Below are 25970 nucleotides of genomic sequence, written 5' to 3' on the forward strand. Positions count from 1 at the left end.
GCTATATTTCAATAAAAAGTTTTTAAAAATCAATCTAAGCTTATTTGCAAGATATTTAGAAAGAATGTTCAAGTTTTTTTCTTGTAACCACTCTATTATTATCAGTTTTAGAGGAAAAAAAGCAGAATTAAAAAAAAAATTTTTGGCTATTATAATATTGTTAATATAGAATAATGGTGAATTCCATCAATTATTTTAGTTGGTGTTCTTGTTACTTCTCATACAGTGAGCAAGGAGTGACTTATTGGCCTCGGTTATCACTCAGGCGGTGGGGTGACATTTAAGGGAATATAAACAGGGAGTTACGACATCTTATAAAACTCAAGAAATTTCTGCCAAGATATAAAGAGTTTATAGCTTAAAAAAAAAACCCACAACGGGCTACCTGGGAGGTATTCCTATGAAAAGTATAATGAAAAATATATTTGAATGGTAAATGTTAGTATTTACTACAAAATGTCACTTTTATTTGGAACCCTTGGCATCTATTACAGCTAGATGTCTGGGTCAAAAAAATCTTATATAGTGGTACCTCAGTTTTCGAATGTAATCCGTTCCGGAAGACCGTTCGAGTTCTGAAACGTCTGAAAACAGCGGACAGCTAGGCCTCAGGACCTTGCACTCAGTGGAAACCGCGTGACACGTTCAACTTTTGAGGCATGTTCGAAAACCGAAGCATTTACTTCTGGTTTTACACCGTTTGTAAACCGAAATGTTCGTCAATGGAGACGTTCGAAAACCGAGTTACCACTGTATCATTATCTCAGTATGTGGATCCTTTCCTGATTCAAGCAATTAGAAACTCTGAAATACACTGAAAGTCAAAAGATGAAGCTTATTTTGCTTAACTGAATGATATATCAGTCTTCCAGATTTTCTTAGGCTTGAGATGGCATCATTTAAATCTCTGAGCCCAGGACAAGTTCAATCAAAAACTGGATCTTTTTACAAGTCAAGATTTACATGTAAGCATTCCTGTTAGATTTCCTTTTTTTTTTTTTTTTTTAGAAGGGTTCAGGGCTACAGGTATACACCGCAGAGCCTAGAGCAGGCAGTTATCTATCTGCTTGGCCTGGTGAGCGGTCACTCAAGTCAGAACTCCAGTCTTGGAGGCAGCAGGAGAAAGGCCATCCTTGGGGGTGGGGCAGCAAAGGGATGGGCTTCCGCAGCTTTGCTGGGGGCCCTATTTTAAGCTTCGGACACTGAGATCAGGCAATCAGATCTCCACACTACATATGTATACCTCTGTGATGACATGTAGGGCCTTTTGCCTTGTGTTAATGTGATTTATGTCATTTATAGCTCCCCTATCACACAAAATAACCTGAATATTTGCCCAACATAATACCATCACCCTTTCCTTCCAGAGCTAAGTAATATGCTCTGCCTCCAAAGTGAAGCCTACCTCCACCCCCTCTGCAGTTCCACGGCTGCAAACTTAGTTGAAGTCACCACTCTGCTGCCTGGGCTGCTGGCATAGCTTCCCTATTAATGGTCTCCTCTCATCCTCTCCTGCTGCCCTGCCCGTACACCCGCCCCCCTCCAATCTAGTCTTCACACAGTATTCACGTGATCTTTGCTCTAATCATGTTGCTTCTCTCCTTAATTGTCTCCTCTTAGAATAAAATCCAAACTGTTTATCACAACCCTGCCTTCCTCTGCAACCTGACCTCTACTCCTTTCCCCTCTCAACCATAGGCTTTTCAGTGACTCAAACTTGCAAGTATCTCAGAGCCTCCAGCCCTCACTCAAGCCTACTGATTTAAAATACCGTGTTCTCTTCTTTAGGTCAGACACAGAGATAAACCCACAGAAATTAGGCATCTATTAGTCTCCCAATTATCTCATAGGCTCGTACTGAATATTAAATGTATACTGCAATACTGACAGACGTTGCATTTATATTATGTTTGATCCTCTGAAAATCCAAGCACATTTAAAAATACAAATAGGAGACACTCAGATATATTTTCTGAATTCAGTTAAATATAATTTTAAGTCTACATTTTAAGAAGTTTAATTAAAAACAGATTATAAGCAGTATCAGGGTGGCTGGCAGAAAATTACAAACAGCCAGCAGAAAGAAATAACAAGGAGAAAACAGACCCAAGAAATCAAACAACCACAAAACTGGGCTGGGCTCACATAGTGTAATGGCCAATAGTTTTTTCTCCATCAGTAGCCCCAACAGCTCATCTGCATTATGCAGCCCCAAACCTTTGTGTTCATAACTATGTTCCACAATTATGAAGAAAGCTAAACTGTGATCCATGTATCCTGCTTAATGTAGTAGAGAAACACACAATCTATTTCAGAGGTATTTCCATCTAAAAGATTAAATCTGTCAATCAAAAATATTATACTTTCATTACCTAGACCATTCACCTGTGTGGAAAATCTAATTCTTAGTTTTCTATGACTGCTGTAACAAATTACCTCAAACTTGGTGACTAAAAACAGCACAAATTTATCATTTTACAATTTAGAAGTCCAACACACATTTAGCAGGGCTAACATCAAGGAGTCAACAGGACTGTGTTCCATTCCGGAAGTCTAGAGTAGAACTGTTTCCTTGCCTTTGGCACTTTCTAGAACACACCCTCATTCTTTGGCTCCCGGTCCCATTCCATCAAGTTCAAAGCCAAAAACATCAGGGCTCGTCTTTCTCGCATAGCATCACTTTGACCTCTTCTGCCTGCTCTTCTACTTTTGAGTGGGCTCACTTGGATAATTCGGGATAAGCTCCCTATTTTAAGAGATTAGCAACCTTCCTGCCACCTGCAACCGGAATTCCCTTTGGCCATGCAAGTTTAACACATTCACAGGCTCTGGGGAGTAGGAAGCTGATGTTTTTAGGGCAAGGTGGGTAGGGAATTATTCTGCAGACCTTAAGTATCAGATATTTAAGCAGTGTTTGTTTGTTGAAACCACTTACAAGAAAAAAAATGATGCAAAGAAAAAAAAGAGCTGGATACAATTGCAAGGTCAAATCAGATAGGAATTGTGGTGCTTTCCTCGTCCTCATTTCATCATCCAGGGCTGACCATCCAGGGCTTCTCTGCAGTACCCCAGTAGCTTCAGGTGGAAACTTTGCTCCTCCTCGCTCCTTTTCAATTGTATCATATGCACAATATTCTCTTATGTCAGGTGTTCTACGAGGAAGCATAAAAAAGATCTCATACCCAGGAACTCACTTTGATAATGATTCAGTGGATTTCCATCATCCTCCAAACAGCTTTACAATCATTGTCTTGGATGCTGAAGCAGTGAGTGAATCTAGTATTTCAGTCATGGGAGCACACCCAACATGAACTATTTATGGATAAGCCCTGCCACCTCTGTGACAGTTTTCTCCACCACCACTTCAAGCCAACCCTCTATTTCAGGTCCACTTTTACCCATGGTTGTAGACTTCCATTGACATGAAGAGTGGAACATAAAGAATAAAAGTTACAAGTTACTTATTCAACAATCAATGAGGCAAATTTTTATTATTGTTTTTGAGAATGAGTTATTTTGAAAATCTTGCATCTAAGGTTCAGATTCCATAATCGACTTAGAAAAATAACTCCAAATGAGAGTCAAGTACATACTGAGGATACATGACTTCTATATTTTCTGCCTCCAAACTCCTGCTGAGTAGTTTGCTGTTAAAGAATGAGGGATCAGCCCTCACCTAGTGACTTGTTGTACGATGTAAAATAACTAACACTTTCACTCTAAAATCTTCTTTCTGCAAACAGGTAGGAAATTACAAACTGATCATAACAATTACCTGGGAGGGGCAGATGGATGTATGTATTTGTGTTAATACACATGTATTAGATACCTAGTGAACACTGGAAAAATAAGAAAACACGTGGAACAGACACAACTTACTCAGCCCCACTTCCTTTGAGGTGGCTAAATGAATGTATCACTGCTTATTTCATGAATTCTAGGTGTGCTTTCATAGCCTCAGATACATTTCTGGCGAACCCACAAAGGTAAATTTACATTCAAACGCATGCCTCGCTCAGCCCAGCAGCAGGCAACTTACAAAACTTAAAATTGAGTTTCTCCCCTAGACTCTAACTTTCACATTTCTGTTCGCACTGCAAGTGTTATGTAGAATTAAGTATGAGACTCACTTTTTTTCCTGCATTCTCCTGTGAAATATTGTACTATGGATTCTGAAGGAGTGACCCAAATCCCTCAACACTGTTCAAATACCAGGAATGAAATTCTTTACCTAAGGGAAATTACCGTGTGAGAGAGCCAGTGTATTTCCATGTTCTATTGCCACTCAGAAGAAAGGAAAAAAATACAAGTTTCACATTTCAGAGGCAGCTAGGGGAAGGAGAATGTGCTCCGCATGGGTGAAGAGCCAAAGTGACCCATCAGGAAGCCATCATTTTACTGAGTCCCAAAGGGAGAACATGAGGAAATCCCAGCTAATAGTCTCATTACAAGGATGTGGCACTCAGAGGGGTTAATTTGGTCTTTCTAGGGAAGGGGAAAAACAAACAAACAAACAAAAACACTTATTTAATTTTTATAGAAAGACAAAATAAAAATGACCCCAAATTTCTGGTATGAATGATAGGAATTGAGAGAGAAAAATAAATATTTAAGCAAATGACAGAGAGATATGGCTAGGTAAATACTATCATAGAGAATTTCATTCTCTAAGCCCTGATATTAATTGTGAGACTAAAAGGCCAAAAAGGGCTTTTCTTATTAAAGGGGTTAAGGTCAGTTTCTTCTGAGTCCTCCAACCCTTTCCCTATAGAGTATTAAATCATGTAATTTAAGTAGCTTGGGAATTACTTTTAAGAGCCGAATTTCTATGTGTTTTTCCAGACCTGCAAAGTGCTTCAGAGCTGAAGACTCCAGTAAACAATTTTAAATGTAACCTCCTTTTACTTCCTTGCACTCCAGTGAAAAGAATCAGACCAAAATAAGGGATAGTCTAACACACCAGACTTAATAGTATTTTCCAGGCCTGTTCTTTAAAAGACGCAAAAAAATTAATAATAATAATAATCTACATTTTCCAAAAGGCCAACCCCACTTGATTTCAACAGATTTGCTCTAGTAGCCCTGGGTAGGTGCCACAGGTTGGAGCCTTGGGGCTCACCTTCTTATTTGGTCTCCCAAATTGTTTTGGCTCAAAAATTTGAAGATTCTTTGATGCTCAAGGCTCATTTGCCTCCAACCCTATCACTCACACATACTCACAAGACCTCTGGCTTTTATGTGGTGTCACTGATTAGGGTTGTCCGTGAGTCCATTCAAATGAACACCCCAGGAGCACTGAACTGTGTGAAGTGATAAGATTAACAAATTTATTAGCAGTTAGAAGAACAGTTGGGGTAAGCTCTCTGAGAAAAGAAGAATTCACCCATCAACCCACTATTCATAAGCACTGGCCATTAGAGAAAAGAGAATCTCCAGCTTTATGAATAGACAAAGGATTGTCAATGAAAGAGGTGATTTAGAATAAAACCTAGATAGTAAGAGAGAAAAGACACGTGGAATTGTTTTGAGGACAAAAAGAGAGATTGGAATGGGCAGGAACTGAGGCAAATCAGAAGACCACCTGGCTATGTGAAAAGAGTCAAGAAAACATCAATGGAAAGAGTTGAGTTCGTTTTTACATTCCTCACCTAGAAGATGACGTTCCTCAAGAGGAAAGAAATAATTATATTTCACATACTTTCACCGATTCGGTGATAAAGCCAACATTTCTAAAGATACTTTAATAATTAGGAAAAGAAAGCTCAGAAAAGAAGTAGTCTCTAAGTATAACAGAAGGATCGAAAAGGATGAATTATATTTGCCAAGGAGTTTGGGTGGGGAAGTTTATCATTATAAATGGTCAATTTACAACTCAAACCACTTTAATATACCCTGAGCTTTCTATCTTCCCAATTAAAATACTTATATTTGCAATATATATGAGAAGCAATCCTCTGCTTAATGAAACACAGTGTTAAATTCAGCAACTTTAAGACTGACAAATAGAAAAGAATGAGAAACCATCCACAAATCTCTCGATGAATCTGTATTACCACAAAAGGCTTTGCAAATGTTTATCCTCTTGAAAAATCAGAAACATGCTTTTAAATTAATGATGTTCATACAAAAATAAAAAGTTACATGTTTTAGGGGAGTGACCAGTTTTCAGACAAGGCAATATTGTTTTTCTATTTTCTTTCCACATAGTTATACCTTAAAATCTCATTCTTTTTCCCATGGTTGAAATCAGCTCCCCAACCCAGGCTTCCTGGAAAAATTTACTTCATCCTTTAAATGTCTCTCAGACGTTATTTCTTGTCTGATATTTCTTCCTGAACCACTCCCAAAATCCACAAATGAGTTTTATCCTATGTGTTCACTTATCATTATTTCTTTACCATCTCACCCACTCAACTATGAGCAACTTGAAGACAAAAAAGATGTTTCACTCTTCTCTGTATTTTTATTACTTGGCCTGGTGTGTGGTCAGAGTTGGTGTTAAAGATTTTTTGAATGAATGAATAAAAGTAAAATAAAACATGGGCATATTTGACGTTTTGTGTGTTTGTATGTGAACTCTGAGACTTTGATACAGGAAGGAAATAAGTTATCATTCCAGAGCATCTACTAGAGTCAAGACAAGCATGATACATGATAAATTTTTAACTACTTCCACCCACCCTTTTTGCTTTGATAAAATATTTTGCAGAAGCACCCATGCATTTGTGTAAGTAAATTTCATCAATTCCTTTTGAACACTTTCTGGATTTTGGAATCAGTCTATGATTTAAACACTGGACCACCCACCACTATGAACTTATTTAAAATTTCTGAGCCTCCATTGAAAAAATAAAAAATTTATTGGCCAATTCCATCCTCCAATCATTCACTCAAAATCCTTTTGTCTTCATTTCCTCACTTGTAAAATGAAAAAAAAAAAAAACCTACAGAACAGGATAGTGTGAGAATTAAATGAGAAATATATATATAAAATGTACATTATATTACCAAACACATAAAAGGTGCTTTATAAATCGTAGCTATCAATACTATAGCAAAGTACAGTAGTGGGGTTTGGCCTGAACCAAAAGATACTGAATCTCCCTTTCTCCTTGTATTTATACAGGAAAAACATTTCTCATTCTCCGTTTTCTATGCCAACTTAAGTGTTAAAGGTTTCACCATCCCTGGTAGAAATGGGATATCATAATACTACAGTATGGCCTGCCATAAATCTTAGACAGTGATCTTCTAGGTACCAAACCAAATAAATTGTCATCGGATAGAGGAAACAAACAGTACAGTTTACATTACAAGCTATGTGATTTGAGGCAAGTTACTTGAACTCTCTGTTCCTTGCAAATTGGGGATAACGATAGTACCTATTTCATTAAGTGCTGTTATGATACAGTGAATGAAAACACACACGTCTCCTAGAATATTGCCTGCATGTTGTAACTGCTACATAAATGTTTACTATTATCATTATTTACTTTAAGTCAATAAATACTGAAAAGACTAAAACGGACAAAAACATACAACACAACCTGGTTAGCAGTCCATCTATTCCATGCTCACCTTGGAGTCAGACTCAAGGGTAATGAGATCCATTCCCAACTGTTGTGCTCTTCGAACCACGGCTGGGCCCTAAGAATGTGAGCTGGCTGAGACACTGTGTGTCCCCTTAAGTGAGTCAGGAATTATAAGCCTGCTAGGTTGTGTTTTCCTAAACATGTTTCACTCTGCAACAACCAACTTTTTAATAGAGAGAAAAAAAGAGTAGGTGGTATTTAAAATTTGAGAGCCATGGTAACAGATAACTTTCATAGAAGAATTTCATATTAAGTTCAGAGGTGGAAGAGAGACTATTTACATGAAAACCTTTTTTTTGTACTTTTCTAGTAACTTTATGAATTCCCATTACCATATCTCTGAGTTATTTTTTATTTTTCCATCAAGTTCCTCTGTTACATCAGAGCGTGTTGCTATGGAAATGGCAGAGGTGGTGCAGATTCACCAACATGGACCATTTTCTAAATACTAAGCACCCCATAAAAGAAATGTATGCTTGTCTCTGACATCCTTTGTATTTACATTCTGAAAAATAAAAGATCTCACATCTTGCATTTAATAATGAAATTGGCCATTTGGCATGGTGAATTTCTTAATAAAATATTAGTTACATTTGAAGAAAATGGATCTATTAATACTTTGATTTACATTCAGCATAAATCTTAGTAACCATTATATTTAGCAGCATTTTACAACTCAAAAAATTGTCATCACAGATGCTATGTTACTTGATCTACTCAACCTCCATTGACAAAGAAAGAAGTGGTTTATTTTCTCATTTTATAAGTGAGCACACTGAGCCCCATCAAGACTAATTTGCCCAATTGAAAATGGCAAATATTGGAACTTGCACCCAGGTCTCCTGATCATCCCTCTTCAACTAACTGCAGCTCCTCATACCTCAGGGCTCAATGTTATTTTCAAGTCTAGTATTAATTAGAGCTTTCTGATTCTATAATTTTCCTTTACCTCTTCCTCATAACTAACTCACTGAGTGATCACACATTCAGATATCATCTCAAGTACTGTTCATATGTCATATGAGTAGTTGTCACATGGAGGTAACTTAGGAAATAATAATTGCTGTGAAAGGCAAAATTAAAATATATTTGTAGTATATTTTGTATTAGCCACTAAGTACTTTCAGGAAACTAGAAAAGTTTAATTAAAAACCAAAGTAATCTGTAATAAAAGCATAAACAAATAAACTACACTTTAAGCTGTATTCGTTTTATTCATTGCTTTATCTCCAAAACTGAAAATAGTGCCTGGCTTGCAATAAACAATAAATGGTCTCAGTGCCTCAGTGCTTCTATTTTAATCTGAGTATAGTGCCATCTAGGTAAAAGACTACATTTCCCAGGCTCCCTTGCAGGCAAGTAGAGCCATGCAACCAATCACATATGACTAAATATGACTAAAGAGTATATTGTAAACTTTTTGAATAGTTCCCTTAAAATGCAAGTGTGGGGGAATTCTATTCTCAGAAATAATAGGGTATAGAATTCACAACAACCCTGCCACTGAAAACAGTTAGAAAAGATGAGCAATGTATTTTTGAAAAGTAAAACAAGTTGAGATACTAGAGATTTAACAAGGCAGGAAAAATTTGTAGGGCCAAGATCCAGGAGAAGGAAATCCAGAGAAGTGAGTACAGCAGTTGTGGTTCTATTTTCCCCATGGGCATGTTTCCATCACGGTGTGGCAAGAAACAGATGGGACAGTCAAAAGTGTAACTGACGTATGCTTAACAATGGAACCGTGTACAAAATTGTAGGAATGGTTAAGGAAAAACTGTAAGAAAGTCATGGTGGAGTTCCCAGGGCTAAGAACAACTAGGAAGCCACTAATGCCACTAGGGTTGAAGAAATAGGAAGGGGGGCAATTATTTGAACTTGATAAAATACCTCTAACTGTGGAAAGATATAGTGGAAAACAGGTGAATCTAGGGGAATAAATGGGCTACATACCACAGAACTTACGCAGCTTCCAGGAAAGTTCTCTAAGAAGCTGAGCAGAGTTTCTGAGATACTTATTGGACTAAAGGAATAAAAACTGGAGTATAAGACCCTTGAAAGAGAGAAGTCCTGGTAAACTATTAAGACTTTAGGTTGAGTTTGTGAGAAACTACATTTTAAGCAAAACAATGAAACAGAAATAGAGCATTCTTTACAGAAAATTACAGGAAACTGAGTTTAAAAGTATCCCAATTCTTCACTGGATTGAGATGATCCAGGATTGCTACTGACCCTAGCTGCCAGATGGACACAAACAAATTCTCTCTTGAAAAAAATAGTATCATCCTAATCTTCAGATTATATTGATAAATTAACTAGATCTAACATGTTGAAATAAATAAAAGACAAGATTGAGAATCTCAGCAAAGACTAATGACTATTAGAAAAGAACCAAATAAAAATTTTAACACTAAAACATATGATAACTGGTATTAAGATCTCAGTTAATGGATTGATAGCATATATTTATAGTTAAAGAACAAATGAGTGAAGTAGAAGGTAGGACAGAAGACAATATCAAGAACAGAGAAAAATGATGGAAACAGAAAAAGAGACACAGGGTATATACACTGACTTAAGTACTCATAATGGAATTGGAGGAAGGAGAGGGAAGGGCACCTTGGAAGGAGTTGGGGAAAAGAAGGAAAAGCCCCAGAGGAGGAAGAACAGAAGTGGGCAGAAGCAATGTTTGAAAAGATAATGACTCAGAGTTTCCAAAACTGATGAAAGATATCAGTTCATAGATTCAAGAAACACTACAAATCTCAGCCAAGACAAATTTAAAGAAAACCAGGCCTAAGGCATATCATAACAAAACTGCTCAACATCAAAGACAGAGAGGAAGAAGGGCAGATTATCTTCAAAATTTCAACAAGAAGTTTTACAGGTAACCTCTCAGCAGGAACAATGGAACCTGGAAGAACAAAAATGACATTTCAAAGGACCTGAATAGAAAGTAGCTACTTATAAGAACATGGGTTAGTTCACAAAAGATAATATTGGATGGAAGAATCCAAACACCAAAGAATAATACTGTATGTTTCCATTTATAAAAAATGCAAAATTATGAAAAGCTTATCTATAATGGTAGAAATGGAAATACTATTCATCTTTGGAGAAGAGGAGGAGGATTTGGGGATTGGAGGGAGGCATAAGAAGGGTTTCTAGAAGGCTGGTGATACTCTATTCCTTGACCTGGGTTGTGGCTACTTAGGTGAGTGCTTTTGTCATATTTGTTGATCTATACTCATGATGTGGCACTTTTTTATATGAGTGTTATATTCAATTATGAAATTTAAAAAATGGACAAGTGGTCTCTTTTTCTCTCCTTCCTCTTTCCTGCTTCCTGGAATGCAGATGTCATGGATAGATCTCAAGCAGCCACTTTGGGTCATGAGGATGAAGCATGGCAAGGCAGTGATTTGAAAGATGCCTGGGTCCCCAACTATTTGATGGAGGAAATTCCACATCAGTCTGGACAGTCTAGCTCTCAAATTCACTTACCTGGGAGGAAATGAGTCTGTAGTTTACTTAAGCCAGTCTTCTTTTGCATTTTCACTTTATACACAACAAACGTAATCCTAGCAAACACTACTCATATGGCACTCTTACACCAGGATCCCTAATTCTCCTTCCTCATCTTCCCAGTTTAGTTACATCTCAATTTTTCATTAACACAGTCAATAAACATTTACATCACCATAACTAATGGAAGTACTGACAAAAGACTACACTTCTCTGTCTATGTCCCACTCTAGATTGGGGATTTGTTCACTTCCTTTCTGGGCACACTAATGCCTCATACAACACTGTCCTTTGACTCGCTCTAATTATGGTGTTCTGTAAAAGAAACGCAATGCTGGCACCTAAAAATTGCTGATCAGACTGTAGGCTCACCAGTGGGAATGACTGAGTAGTTCTGGAAGAAAACAAACAAACCAACCGGAAAAAAAAAAAAAAAAACACCACAAGCAACAGAACTTTAGGAATTTAAACTTCCCAGTTGTTACTGCACCAGCAGCTCTGGTCCCTCTATATACAAAAGATAATATTGGATGGAAGAATCCAAACACCAAAGAATAATACTGTATGTTTCCATTTATAAAAAAATGCAAAATTATGAAAAGCTCATCTATAATGGTAGAAATGGAAATACTATTTATCTTTGGAGAAGAGGAGGAGGATTTGGGGACTCATTGAAAATTAACTTATTATGAAAGTAATACACTGGTGTTTATAAGGATATAAATAAGAAAAACAGTCTTTTATATCCCAAACTAGAAGACTGTCAAAATAAATCATGATATATCAAAATATAAAGAATACTGAATGTTGAAAATGATTTGTAGAATATTTAAGGTCTTAAAAAATGTCTCATGTGCATTGAAGTGAAAAAAGAAAATCATAAAACAAAAATAATTTGTTAAAAATGGAAGAACATACTCCTAAAACATTAATGATGATAATCTCTCAATTATAGATTATAGTTAACTTTTATTTCCTTATTTATGCTTTTTTGTATTTTTTTTACAGTGCAATTGTTTTATGTTTGAAATTAGGAGAATACGTTACACAGAAAACTAGGGGGAAATTGTGACACGAGTCCTCAAGGCTAGCGTAGTCACTCTGGGCTCCTGGCAAAATAAGAGAAAAGGTGAAACACTGCTCTTGTATGTCTTCTGATACTCATTTATGTAATAATTACAAAATGCCAAGTGAAAACATTTCAATATCTTGCAACAAAGGCAAGCAGAATCTTAAACACCAGGATGAAAATGCCCAATTAACTTAAAAGGAAAAAAAAATATCCCCTTTGAAATTCATCTGATTAGAACAAATGGAACACTTATTGTGTGCCTTGACTTTAAAAGACACAATGCAGCACCTCAAACTATAAAAACAGTGTTAAGTCAAATTAATTTGCATAAGTACACATGGGAAACATCAGCTGAAAGACAATGGGAAGAAAAGTACACAAACTGTGTGTTAGGTTGAGTGGCACTACTCCTCGTTCTAAGGAGGCATCTATCTGCACAGCAAATATTCACAAATATTCACAATAATGTAATTCCCACATATTGACTAAATGCCTACTGTGTGAAAGGCATTATGATCGTCCCTGTGGAAAATACAAGCTGCATATTCTCTCCCCTAAAGACACGTATAATTTTGTAGGGAAAATGAACACAACTAATCATATGCAAGGCTGTCAGGGAGGTGATAAGAGAGAAGTATAAACAATGTTCTACGGAAGTTAAGCGAGGAGGAGAACAGACTTTGTGTTTATGAATAATCTGAACTAGGAAATGAACTTCTTAAAAACAATGCTGGCTCATGATTCCAAATTGGAAGTTGTTAAACAAACCTAGTATGGGAAGAAAGAGGATGTAAATTTCCCACTAGAGTGTGGAAACGGGAACAGAAATGAACAAAATGAGATTCAACTTGACAAAAGAAGGGGAGACGGCATCTAGACATCTGAAAAGCAATCACTCAAAAGCATTAAGTATCCAGAAGGCAGAAACCTGGAAAGCAGCATTGCCCCAAACCTAGGGGCAAAGGTAACGCACATTAGCTGTAGCTCTGCGTCACAGCCTGCAGTCAGGGTATTCTGTAGGTGAAGGAGAGGAAGCAACCTCCAGGAACAGAGCACGAATAGGAGATTTATTCTAGTGAAATCACAGCTACAAAAGAACTTCCATTACCTCATGAAAAAAAAAAAAAGGAATCAGAAAACAGCATGAAAGTTCTATATAGAATGAAGAACAGGAAAAACAAACAAACAAACAAACAAAACAACACCTCCTCACTTAGATAATGATATCACTTAAGTAAAAACAAAGTATAAGTATAGTGGAAAGAAAAAGTCGAACAAGCCAGAATCAAATGAGGAAGAAAGGAAACCTACCAGCTAAGGCAGTGACAAAACCAGGTACCATGACACGGCCATTCAAAAACCGTAGCTGACGGATGTTCTCTAAACTTATTTGTGGTAGTCATTTCACAATACATACACATATCAATTATTATGCTGTAAACCTTATGTTATACAATGTTATATGTCAATGGATCTCAGTAAAACTGAAAAAAAAGTTTTAATCTTGCATTTAAAAATATCTGTCACAGGTTTCTCAAGCAGACACACAACTCGAATTAAAATGAAGAGTCTTTACTAGGTTACAGAGTATGCATATTAACAACATACGCTAATTTGTCCCCAGATGTCAGGTCCTGGGGTACCTCTTTGTTGGAAAGAAGGCCTTAATTCTGGGTACCAAGGTTCAGGATACTGAATAATCACTTGGTTGAAATAACAGCATAAAAAGGACTAGACAAACCCAGAGAATTCAACAAACACAGATACTGAGAGAATGCCCGAGAACAGTGGTTTATGACATGCCCCAGTGATGGCATGAGGCCAGTGTCCAGCCTGCCTGGGGCCAGACCTGGACAATTTAGTCTCCATGATTGCCAAAGCTCAGCCTTTCCTTAGACCTCCTACTTTTCCCTTTTTTGTGCCTCTCAAACAGGAGTTATTATCCTTCTCACTTTCTGTATTACGCTTGCATTCTGAGGCATCCAGTTTTTAATATCACAAATCTTTATAAATTTTGCTTTGAGTTTCACTTTTTTAAAATTAGCTAGGAGTTTGAACATGGTTCAGCATATCATTTGTCAGTAACTGCCGCATTTTCTGTAAAATAAGAGCCCTCAAGGCATTACTACCACTGACAATAGAAATCAATGGATGGGCTGACACCACTGGTTATTTTAATAACTGACTGGATGGAGCAAGAAAAGCCACGGACTTCATTGCAGGCATTGACCTCAGACAGTGATTAACTCTTAAGGTACAGCTGACCAGCCTGTCATTTCCATCACTGAAAAGTCATCATTGTGGAGCTGCCGTTACAGCCAGACCAGAGTGTTTCCATACCTCACTTCTGAGGATTTTAAGTTTATAGGCAATTAGGAGTACAACGTTTGACAATTAAGTTCACAAACTCATCCTAGAAAAAGTGCTATATATCTCATTGCTGAATATCACTAGGGTCACCCTCGAAGTACTCCCCTTGGGAAGCTATGCACCGATGCCAGCACCTAGTCCACCCTTCAAAGCCATTTTGGAACTCTTTTTCTGAAATGGCCATCAGAGCTGTCATCATATTACCCTTCATATCCTGAATGTCATCAAACTGTCTTCCTTTCAATATTTCCTTTATGTTTGGGTAAAGAAAGAAGTCAGGTGAGTAGGGAGGGTATTCCAATACAGTTATTTGTTTACTGGCTAAAAACTCCCTCACACACAGTGCCGTGTGAACTGGTGCATTTTCGTGATGCAAGAGCCATGAATTGTTGGTGAAAAGTTCAGGTCGTCTAACTTTTTCATGCAGCCTTTTCAGCACTTCCACATAGTAAACTTGGTTAACTGTTTGTCCAGATGGTACAAATTCATAAAGAATAATCCTTCTGATATCAAAAATGGTTAGCAACATCGTTGCAACAAGTTCACATACTTAATTGTCAGACTTTGTATGTCGTTGCTCTGAAACATATGAAGTTAAAAAAAGGTATATATTCATTCACAACACAATACTAAGTAACTGCACAAAGGTTAGTCAGACAAGACTATATTTGCTGAAGAACTGACCGAGGTGGGTCATCTACTTTATAGTTCACTGTTAAAATCATGTGGATTGTACACATCAGGCTCCAAAGTGAATTTATTACTGTCCTCCAGCTATCCGAATGTCAGCAGAAAGGAAATAGAATCGGTGCATATGAATGCAACATGGTTTTGTCACCAAAGCCTAGAATCTGCAAACAGAAGAGGTTGTGGCAGCACAGAAAAATTCCCAGAAGGTTTTGCTCTGCTAATGTGCGTTCCAAGATAAACACCACAGAAATTCTTTTTCACTTCCATCAATTTCTTTTCCTCTAAGGAGGCAGAGATCTTTCCTAATCTAATCTTTATTTACCAGCTGCTCTACTCATTTTGCAAATTCTACCCCGTCGAAATGTAATACCGGGGAAAAAAATATTGAGGAAACTTCTGCAATCATTTAAGTGTCGGTGTTTTCTTGTCACCAGTATGAAATTCACTGTCTGTAAATGTTAGAGGAAGATATAAAAATAACGTTATCAGACCATCAGTAGAAGCTACTACAAAGCTTGGTAATTGTCAGATTAGAGATGACAAGGCTAAGTATTACTACCAGAGCAGAAAATCAGCTCTACTCTGAAAAACAGAAGTGTGAGCTTTCGTGTTCTTAGTCCTAAAATGTTGATCTGTCTGGCTTCCTCACTCATTGATTTATCGAGTCAAGGCACTGTGCCTGTAAGATTTTGCCCGTGAGAATTATGGTATAATCGTCCATCTATAGATTTGGGGGATAATTAAAATAGGAGTAACAGTTTACCTTGGATTATTAGGGCCCTATTTTCCTAGTTCTCACATTGATAAAAAGCAGTGCTTGGCAGAGAAAAACCCTACTTACTCTACTAATAGAACTGTAGGGAATTGTCAATATTCAACCATTTTTCATCTACAAAAATAGAAATTTCCTGCAATTCAACCTAATAGGTGAAAGCAATTTTCTACAAATCTTTGATTTAAAATGATAGATTTCTCTAAATTGTGATATGAAAATGTTCCCTCACTCTGAGAACTCCCAAATGCTTTTCCAAAGCCTTCTGACTTTCTCAAAGCCCTCTACTATTTCCCACCTGGTTGTGAACCCTCCATATGGTCATAGAGATGCAATTTTTGAATGGTATGGATTTTCAGAGCCTCTTTCTTTTCTAGCATTTTACGTGAACTTTGTCATAAGTAGCCCAGGATTACCAAACGAAGCCAAAAGGCCGTATATCTTGTGTGCTTTGAGCTGAAGGCAGCCGTTCACCAGAGACTCTCACTCACCAATCTATATGAATCTGGAAGAGGAAGAGGATAAATTGAAGGGAAAGAAAATCTGAAATATGTACATCCCTCTTAAATATTTCATAATATAATATTATGTACATATTAAAATATACTCATAATTTTATAACAGAGGTGTAGCTCTGACCTCTCTTAGATCTGCTTCAATGATGGAAAATGATACAGTGTTGGTATAAAGCAGAACCAAAGGCAATGATTTGTAATCTGGTTCCACATAATGCCTATTTGGTGGTGGTAGCATAACCCAAGTCTATCATAGTTAAGAAGGGTCCACGTGTCTTAATACATAGACTTTTTATTATGTATAGCAAAGCCAACAGATCAGGAGATCACTGCCATTGAAAAGACAGTTTGTTGTACTCACAGGTCCCAAGAAATGGGGACTCACCATATCATGTGGGGGGAGGGGCACACTGGGAAGCACCAGGGTCAGTCAGGAGGCAGAGGAAAGGGGGAAAATATGAGCTTTTATGGTCTCCCCAGGAAGGAACAAGTAAGACAGGGTAACCAGCCTTAAGACTGGGCAGCTTGAATAATGTCACGGGGCTCTGGGGCATACGGACTGTCCCTAGTTGTCTGGTACCTGGTCCTGGGTGATTTGGGCAGGTGGATAGTGACTGAGAGTATGGGAGCCTAATAAAGCAGGTGGTTAGGGATTAGGTGGTTAGGGTGGTTAGGGTTAGGTGGTTAGGGAAAGCAGGTTGCTTTCACCTATTAGGTTGAACTGCAGGAAATTTCTATTTTTGTAGGTGAAAATAGATGTGGGCTCTGGATTGGCTGGTTTGTGATTGAAAAGCATGCTAATGAGAAAGTTGTTTACTATCTCCAGGGCATTGGCTAATTCTGGGAGGGGCAGCCCTTGCAAGGGTCAAAAAGGCCCCAGATGTCAAAACTTCAGAAAACAGAAAATCAAAGACACGGTTAATACATTCTATTAGCTAAGAGACTCCCTAGGTGTTAAGAGTCATGCGTTCCTATCACAGCTCTGTCAGTAATTAACTATGTAATCTTAAAAGGTCACTTCTCTAGCCTTTGATTCTTCCACTGGTAAATTCACCATTCTTTGACTCAATAAATCTTTAATATACTTAGGTACATATTTACCATTCTTTGAGTTATGGTCACAACACAGAAGGAGATGCCTTATTATATTCGACAAGATACTCTTGTTCAGGATAAGAACTTGGATTATAAATCCCTGGTAAATTTAGTCTGCCATAGGAAAATTTGTTCTGACTACGCCTATTTTGTTTTGTTTTGTTTTTAGCCAATCTCCAAAGTATGTAAGTTGTTACAGCACCATGCAGCCTGAAACACTGCACCGTAAAAGCTAGAGTACCCGCTGTGCCTCAAAACTTCCTGTAACCACATCAAACTTGAATGCCAGGACTTGTAAACTGCCAGGTCCAGGCCTCCTTCAGCAGCACTGTCTCATTTTCACTGACTGCTGACATAAATAAGCAGCCTCTGTATTTTCTCTTCCTGTTATTCAACTTGTATACAACAACAAGGATATGGAGAATTCACCATAAAACTGACAATAAGGAGACGTCATCAAAATGCCGGCGTGAGGTGGGCCTCTGTAGAGCAGCCCTGGAGTTTACAACTGGTGGAGCAGCAATGGCTTCACGGAGGACTCCCTGCACAGCACATGGGCAGGACGAAGAGGCCCACTACTGAATTCGCCTAAAAGGGGGGAGAGTCGCACGAGCAGGGGAGAAGGGAAGAGAGCAGTGCGGAGATGGAACTACTCAGGCACAGGACACACACCTAGCTCAGTGCTCCGAGCTCGCTGCATCCCGGAACTACCACAGCTGCGGGAGGGGGAAGAGCTCGGACTGCTAGGGCTCCGCTTACGGCCCACAGGGCTGAGGGGGCAGCATATAACATGGCTGAACCCAACGCTCACGGCAGAGACCTCAGAGAAAGGACTGAGGGAAGAAGGCTGAAAACGGTGATTTGGGCCCTCACTGCTGAGCAGAGAGCGGAAGCCTTAGGCACTGAGACTAGCCGCCCCCCTCCGTACCCTCCCAGAGCTTGCCCCGCCCCCACCTGCCCGGTGCTAGAAGCGATAAAGTAGCAGTGTCAGATCAAAAGGACAGGATTTTTGCTGTTCTGAGAACTGTGGACCGCACAAACAGATTCGCAGCCCAGCTGGTTCCCGCAGGGGGGAGGAAGCTGTGGAAGTGGACCGGCTTTGGTGGTGGTCCCCACCATTGCTCTGGGCCACCTCTCACAACTCACCCTGCCCCTGACCCCACCTATCTGGGCGATCCCTGCAGGAGTAAATAGAACTGCTGAAACATACGGGCTCTGAACCGGGTGCAGAAAGAGCTTTGGAACTTCAGAAGCTCTCTGCATCCCCCCATAAATCACAGAGACGTAGCGCCCTATGACTAAGGCGAACTGTTAACAGAGGAGAAGCCCGTTTCCCAGGGAATTTCCCCATTGTGTGAGAAGCTGGAATAGTGCAGAGAAAACAGCACTGCTGTGTGAGAGAGGAAAAAAAGGCTGCAGTTGGAAAGAAAATACAACATTCTACCAACAAGTATTGGCAAACAAAAGAAAGACCTCTTCCTATCAACCGGTTGCAGAAGCCACTCCTGTAGATGTCTAGGAAGAGAAATAATAAATCAGTAATTGCCATGAATAACCAAGGCAACAAGACAGCTCAGAAAGAAAGTGAAAAGTCTCCAGAAAAGGAACTTAAACATATGGAAATATGTGACTTAAATGACAGAGAATTCAAGATTGCAGTTCTGAAAAAACTCAACGAAATGCAAGAAAACACAGAAAGGCAATTTAATGAACTCAAAAACGCAATCAAAGAACAACATGAGCATTTTACGAAAGATATTGAAATTTTAAAAAAGAACCAAAGAGAATTTCTGGAGATTAAGAACTCAATTAAGAAGAAATTAAGAATGGAATAACCAGCTTAGGTAGTAGAGTTGACCAGATGCAAGAAAGAATCAGTGACATCAAAGATAGAAATCTGGAAATTACACAGATGGAAGAAGAAAAAGACTTGAGACTTAAAAGAAATGAAAGAACTCTACAAGAACTTTCTGACTCCGTCAGAAAGAACAATATAAGAATAATGAGCATAACAGAAGGAGAAGAAGAGAGAAGGGAACAGAGAATATATTCAAACAGATTGTTGATGAGAACTTCCAAAACTTGTGGACAGAACTGGATCCTTGAATCCAAGAAGCAAATAGAACACCTAATTACCTCAATCCCAACCGGCCTTCTCCAAGACACACTGTTTTGAAGCTGTGTAAAATCAACGACAAACAAATAATCCTCAAGGCTGCCAGGGAAAAGAAGACGGTAACCTACAAAGCAAAGCCCATTAGAATATCATCAGATTTTTCAGCAGAAACTCTACAAGCAAAGAGGGAGTGGAACCAAATATTCAAACTATTGAAAGAGAGAAATTATGAGCCAAGAATAATCTATCCAGCAAAGATATTCTTTAGAAATGAAGGAGGAATAAAGATCTTTCCAGACATACAGAAGCTGAGGGAATTTTCTAATACACAACCTGCACTACAAGAAATACTAAAGGAGGCTATTCGAACACCATCAACAGGGACAATTTGTGGAAACATAATATGGGGGAGAGTAAAGGCCTGAACCGGAATATGGGAATGGAGAAAGTTAGCATGCTGAAGAAAATGGAATACTGTAAATATCACACTTTCTTTTACATAAACTTAAGGGTAACCACTCAAAAAAAAAATCCAGAACTGAAATATATACTGTAATATAAAGAAGAAACAGAGGGAAACATCATAGAATACCACCACACAGAAATAACAGACAACAATAAAAAGGCAAGGAAACAATGGAGACACAGACTTACCAGAAAACTAAAGATAGAATGACAGGAAATTCTCACATATCAATAATCACCCTAAATTTAAATGGACTGAACTCACCAATCAAAAGGCACAGAGTAGCAGATTGGATCAAAAAACTAAACCCAACCATATGCTGTCTCCAAGAGACATATCTCAGCTACAAAGACAAGCATAGACTCAAAGTGAAAGGGTGGAAATTGATACTCCAAGCAAATGGTACCCAGAGAAAATCAGGTGTAGCCATAATGATATCAGATGAAACAGACTTCTGGGTGAAAAAGATAACAAAACAAAGATAGACATTTCATAATGGTAAAGGGAACTATACAACAAGAAGACACAACAGTCATCAATATTCATGTCCCCGATCAGGGAGCACAAAAATATACCAAGCAACTACTAACAGAACTAAAGAGAGAAATTGACCAAAACACAATTATAGTAGGGGACTTAAATACATCATTGTCAGCTATGGATAGATCATCCAAACCGAAAATGAATAACGAAATAGCAGCCCTAAATGACACATTAGATGAAATGGACATAATTGACATAGATAGAGCACTTCATCCTAAAACACCAGACCTTATATTCTTTTTGAGTGTACATGGAACATTCTCAAGGATAGACCATATATTGGGACATAAAATCAGCCTCAGAAAAATGAAAAAGATTGAAATTATACCAAGCATATTCTCTGATCACAAGGCTTTGAAATTGGATATCAACTGCAAAAAGAAAGCAGGAAAAAACACAAACACATGGAGATTAAACAACATACTTTTAAAGAACGACTGGGTCAAAGAAGAAATTAGAGGAGAGATCAAAAGATACATAGAAACAAATGACAATGAAAATACATCCTACCAAAATTTTTGAGATGCAGCAAAAGCAGTTTTAAGAAGAAAATTTATATCATTACAGGCCTATCTCAGAAACAAAAAAAATCCCAAATAAATAACCTCATGTTACAACTTAAAGAACTAGAAAAAGAAGAACAAGTGAAACCCAAGGTCAGCAGAAGAAAGGAAATAACAGAAAGCAGAGCAGAACTAAATGAAATAGAGAACAAAAAGACAATAGAAAAAATTAATGTGACAAACAGCTGGTTCTTTGAAAAGATTAACAAAATCGACAAACCCTTGGATAGACTCACTAAGATACAAAGAGAGAAGACAGTAATAAACAAAACCAGAAATGAAAAGGGGGAGTTATCACGGACACCACAGAAATACAAAGGATCACGCAAGAATACTATGAAGGACTATATGCCACCAAATTCAACAACCTAGAAGAAATGGACAAGTTGTTAGAAACATATAGAACCATGTTAGAAACATATGAACCATGAAGAACTGGAAAATCTAAACAGACCAATCACCAGTAATGAAATTGAATCAGTCATCCAAAACCTTCCCAAAAGCAAAAGTCCTGGACCAGATGGCTTCACTAGTGAATCCTACCAAACCTTCAAACAGGATCTAATACCAATCCTGCTCAAACTCTTCCAAAAAATTGAAGAAGAGACAGTACTCCCTGACTCATTTTATGAGGCCAACATTACCCTGATACCAAACCTGGTAAGGACAACACAAAAAAAGAAAACTACAGACCAATGTCTCTGATGAATACTGAAGCAAAAATCCTAAACAAAATTCTAGGAAATCGAATACAACAATGCATTAAAAATATTATTCATCACGACCAAGTGGGGTTCATTCCCGGGGCACAAGAATGGTTCGACATCCGCAAATCCATCAATGTGATACATCACATAAACAAAATAAAGGACAAAAATCATATGATTATATCAGTTGATGCAGAAAAAGCATTTGACAAGATACAACATCCATTTATGATTACAACACTTAATAAAATAGGTTTAGAAGGAAAATACCTTAACATAATAATGGCCATATATAACAAGCCCTCAGCTAATCTCATAATTAATGACGAAAAACTGAAGCCCTTTGCTCTACGTTCAGGAACACGACAGGGTTGTCCCCTATCACCTCTGCTTTTCAGCATAGTTTTGGAAGTCCTTACCAGAGCCATCAGGCAAGAGAAAGAAAAGGCATCCAAATTGGGAATGAAGAAGTTAAATTATCACTCTTTGCAGATGACATGATGCTATATATAGAAAACCCTAAAGACTCCACCAAAAAGCTGTTAGAAACAATCAAGGAATACAGTAAAGTTGCTGGCTACAAAATCAACATACAAAAGTCCATTGCATTCCTACATACAACAATGAAATCTCAGAAAAAGAAATACAAAAAACAATTCCCTTTGCAATTGCAGCAAAAAGAATAAAATACCTAGGAATAAACTTAACCAAGTATGTGAAGGACCTATGTGCTGAAAACTATAAGACATTTTTGAAAGAAATTGAAGAAGACACAAACAAATGGAAAGACATTCCGTGCTCATGGATTGGAAGAATCAACATAGTTAAAATGGCCATATTACCCAACGCAATATACAGATTTAATGCAATCCCCATCAAAATCCCAATGGCATTTTTTAAAGAAATAGAACAAAAAATCATCAGATTTGTTTGGAACCACAAAAGACCCGGAATAGCCAAAGCAATCTTAAGAAAAAAGAACAATACTGGAGGTATTGCACTCCCTGACTTTAGCTTGTAACACCGGGCTACAATAATCAAAACAGCATGGTATTGGCAGAAACACAGACACATAGACCAATGGAATAGAATTGAGAACCCAGAAATAAAACCACACAAATATGGACAGATAGTTTTTGACAAAGAAGCTAAAAACATACAATGGAGGAAAGACAGCCTCTTCAATAAATGGTGCTGGGAGAATTGGACAGCCACATGCAAAAGAATGAAACTGGACTGCTATCTGTCACCATGTACCAAAATTAATTCAAAATGGATCAAAGACTTAAGTATAAGACGTGACACAATAAACTGCATAGAAGAAAACATAGGTACTAAACTTGTGGACCTTGGGTTCAAAGAGTGTTTTATGAATTTGACTCCAAAGGCAATGGAAGTAAAATCTAAAATAAACGAATGGGACTATATGAAACTTAAAAGCTTCTGCACAGCAAAAAAAACCATCAACAAAATGAAGAGGCAACCAATTGAACGAGAGAAGATTTTTGCAAACAGTTCCTCCAATAAGGGTCTAATATCCAAAATACACAAGGAACTCATGAAGCTCAACAACAAAAAAACAAACAACCTAATTGAAAAATGGGCAGAGGACCTGAAAAGACATTTCTCCAAAGAGGACATACAAATGGCAAATAGACATATGAAAAAATGCTCAACATCACTAATCATCAGAGAAATGCAAATAAAAACCTCAATGAGATATCACGTCACCCCAGTCAGAACGGCTGTCATCAACAAGACAAATAGTAACAAGTGTTGGAGAAGTTGTGGAGAAAAAAAAACCCTCATCCACTGTTGGCGGGAATGCAGACTGGTGCAGCTGCTATGGAAGGCAATGTGGATGTTCCTCAAAAAATTATGAATAGAATTACCATATGACCCAGCAATCCCTCTCCGGGGTATCTACGCCAAAAATCTGAAAACATTTATCTGTAAAGACACGTGTGCTCCAATGTTCATTGCAGCTTTGTTTACGGTGGCCAAGACATGGAAACAACCAAAATGTCCTTCGATAGATGAATGGATAAAGAAGTTGTGGTATATATACACAATGGAATACTATTCGGCCGTTAGAAAAGATGACAGAGGAACATTTGTGACAACATGGATGGATCTTGAGAGTATAATGCTAAGCGAAATAAGTCCGACAGAAAAAGCAGATAACCCTATGATTTCACTGATATGTGGTATATAAACCAAAAACAACAAAAGAACAAGACAAACTAATGAGAAACAAGAACTCATAGACACTAGTTTAGTGGTTACCAGAGGGTAAGGGGGTGGGTGGAGGGTAGGAGATGAGGGTAAGGGGGATCAAATATATGGTGATGGAAGGAGAACAGACTCTGGGATTTATAGATGATGTAATACAGAATTGTACACCTGAAATCTATGTAATTTCACTAACAATTGTCACCCCAATAATTAAAAAAAACGACAATCAATTAATTTATATGTAACTACCAAGAATCAGCCCAACAATAAAGTGGAAACAAAATGCAAAAGTAGACTAGAAATTGAAAGACAGAATCCAGAATGTTGTTCTCAACCATATGGGAAAGTGCTGCTATATGTTTGTACCATACCTGAAATGACATATTTCTCAAAACTCTGCCCTGGTGCTTCTGCCAGGTAAAATATACACACTTCTGATATTTCCAGTATTTAAGTAACAACCCTTCACCTTACCTGCTCCTCAACAGAAAACTCTCTGATTATACATTATGCAACATCATGATGTATTTTCATATTTTATGAATTATTTGCAATGAATATACATACATTCCTTTTATAATGGAGAAAAATGAAGTTATTTCTATTTTACAAAATAAATATTCCTATATCCTTAGAGAATTTTTTTATGAAGAAATTACTGAACATTACAGAATTTAGGCCAAATGTAAAATGGTCACTTTCTTATAGATTTATAAACTACTCTACAGGTTGTTTCTCCCCCTACATTTAGGAGCTTCAGTCCTGAATTATTAAAATCTGTGGCTTATGGATAATTTTTAAGTCAATAAAACCAGCTATGTTGTAATAACGTAGGCTATAAGTAAAGATTGTTCTTGGTCATAGCTCAGTAAAGCAGCCCTATATTATTAATGCCACAAGAAGTGAACTAAAAGGAGAGAATTGTAGTAGTAAAAATAATTAAAATAGTTCATCAGCCATGGCCAACAATTTCTCAGCCCTAAGCATCTCAGGGTTCAGTCTACTAGGCAACTGTGTATGATGACGGTTATATTAGGTTGGTGCAAAAGTAAATGTAGTTTTTGCAATTAAATTTAACCTTTCAAACCACAATTTTGCACCAACCTAATATTTCAAAGGTTCGTGTGTTTGATTAACGTACCATTGTAGTAAGGTCATGGTACCAAGAAATCCTTTTACCACATAGTTTTACATTGGGAGCAACTGTTTTGCAGTCACAGATAGTGCCAGTGTATCCAGGCAGACAGGCCTCTGTAAATCCGGGGCTCATAAATAGAAGTGCCTGTAAGATAGCATGTGACTAAAGCAGCACGAGTCCATCACCACTACTTTCAAAGAATCTTAAAGTTTGCTCCTGTGATAACAGGTCAAAGAAATACTCCAGTACAAATACTAGGATTTCCAAGGTGGGGCTAGAGTATAGACAAATCATTCTAAGTATGTCTTTTAAGGAAACTGCCTAAACCTCCTTGCTCAAAGCAACAGCAAAGCTCACGCAGCACGGCAACATATATCATCTAATATTAAAGGGGTAAAATACCTTGTGACTTGACACTTTGATGTCCACCCTAGCTTCAAGTCCTAGAATATTAATGTGGTATGCAACATTTGAAGTCAGAGGACAAAATAGTGTCCTCTGTAAGTAACTGAAGTAGCAGGTACTCAGTTTGTCTTTGTGCCTGTTTCTTATCTATGTCAGAATTTGCTGTTCT

At 37.7% G+C, this 25970-nt stretch overlaps 2 protein-coding genes across 2 annotated transcripts in view; both read right to left on the bottom strand.

Moving 5' to 3' along the window:
- SLC13A1 (solute carrier family 13 member 1) overlaps positions 1 to 3146 on the bottom strand; it is a 144632-nt gene extending 141486 nt beyond the window's left edge. The window contains exon 1 of the mRNA XM_081038569.1: positions 2936 to 3146. Coding sequence (XP_080894695.1) covers positions 2936 to 3025 — 90 coding nt within the window. The 5' untranslated portion in view covers positions 3026 to 3146. The remainder of the gene's footprint in view (positions 1 to 2935) is intronic.
- Positions 1 to 25970, bottom strand: part of IQUB (IQ motif and ubiquitin domain containing) — a 196249-nt gene that overhangs the window by 13468 nt on the left and 156811 nt on the right. The gene's annotated exons all lie outside the window — the stretch shown is intronic.

This window comes from Rhinolophus hipposideros, assembly GCF_964194185.1.
Source record: "Rhinolophus hipposideros genome assembly, chromosome: 25".
Classification (NCBI taxonomy): domain Eukaryota; kingdom Metazoa; phylum Chordata; class Mammalia; order Chiroptera; family Rhinolophidae; genus Rhinolophus; species Rhinolophus hipposideros.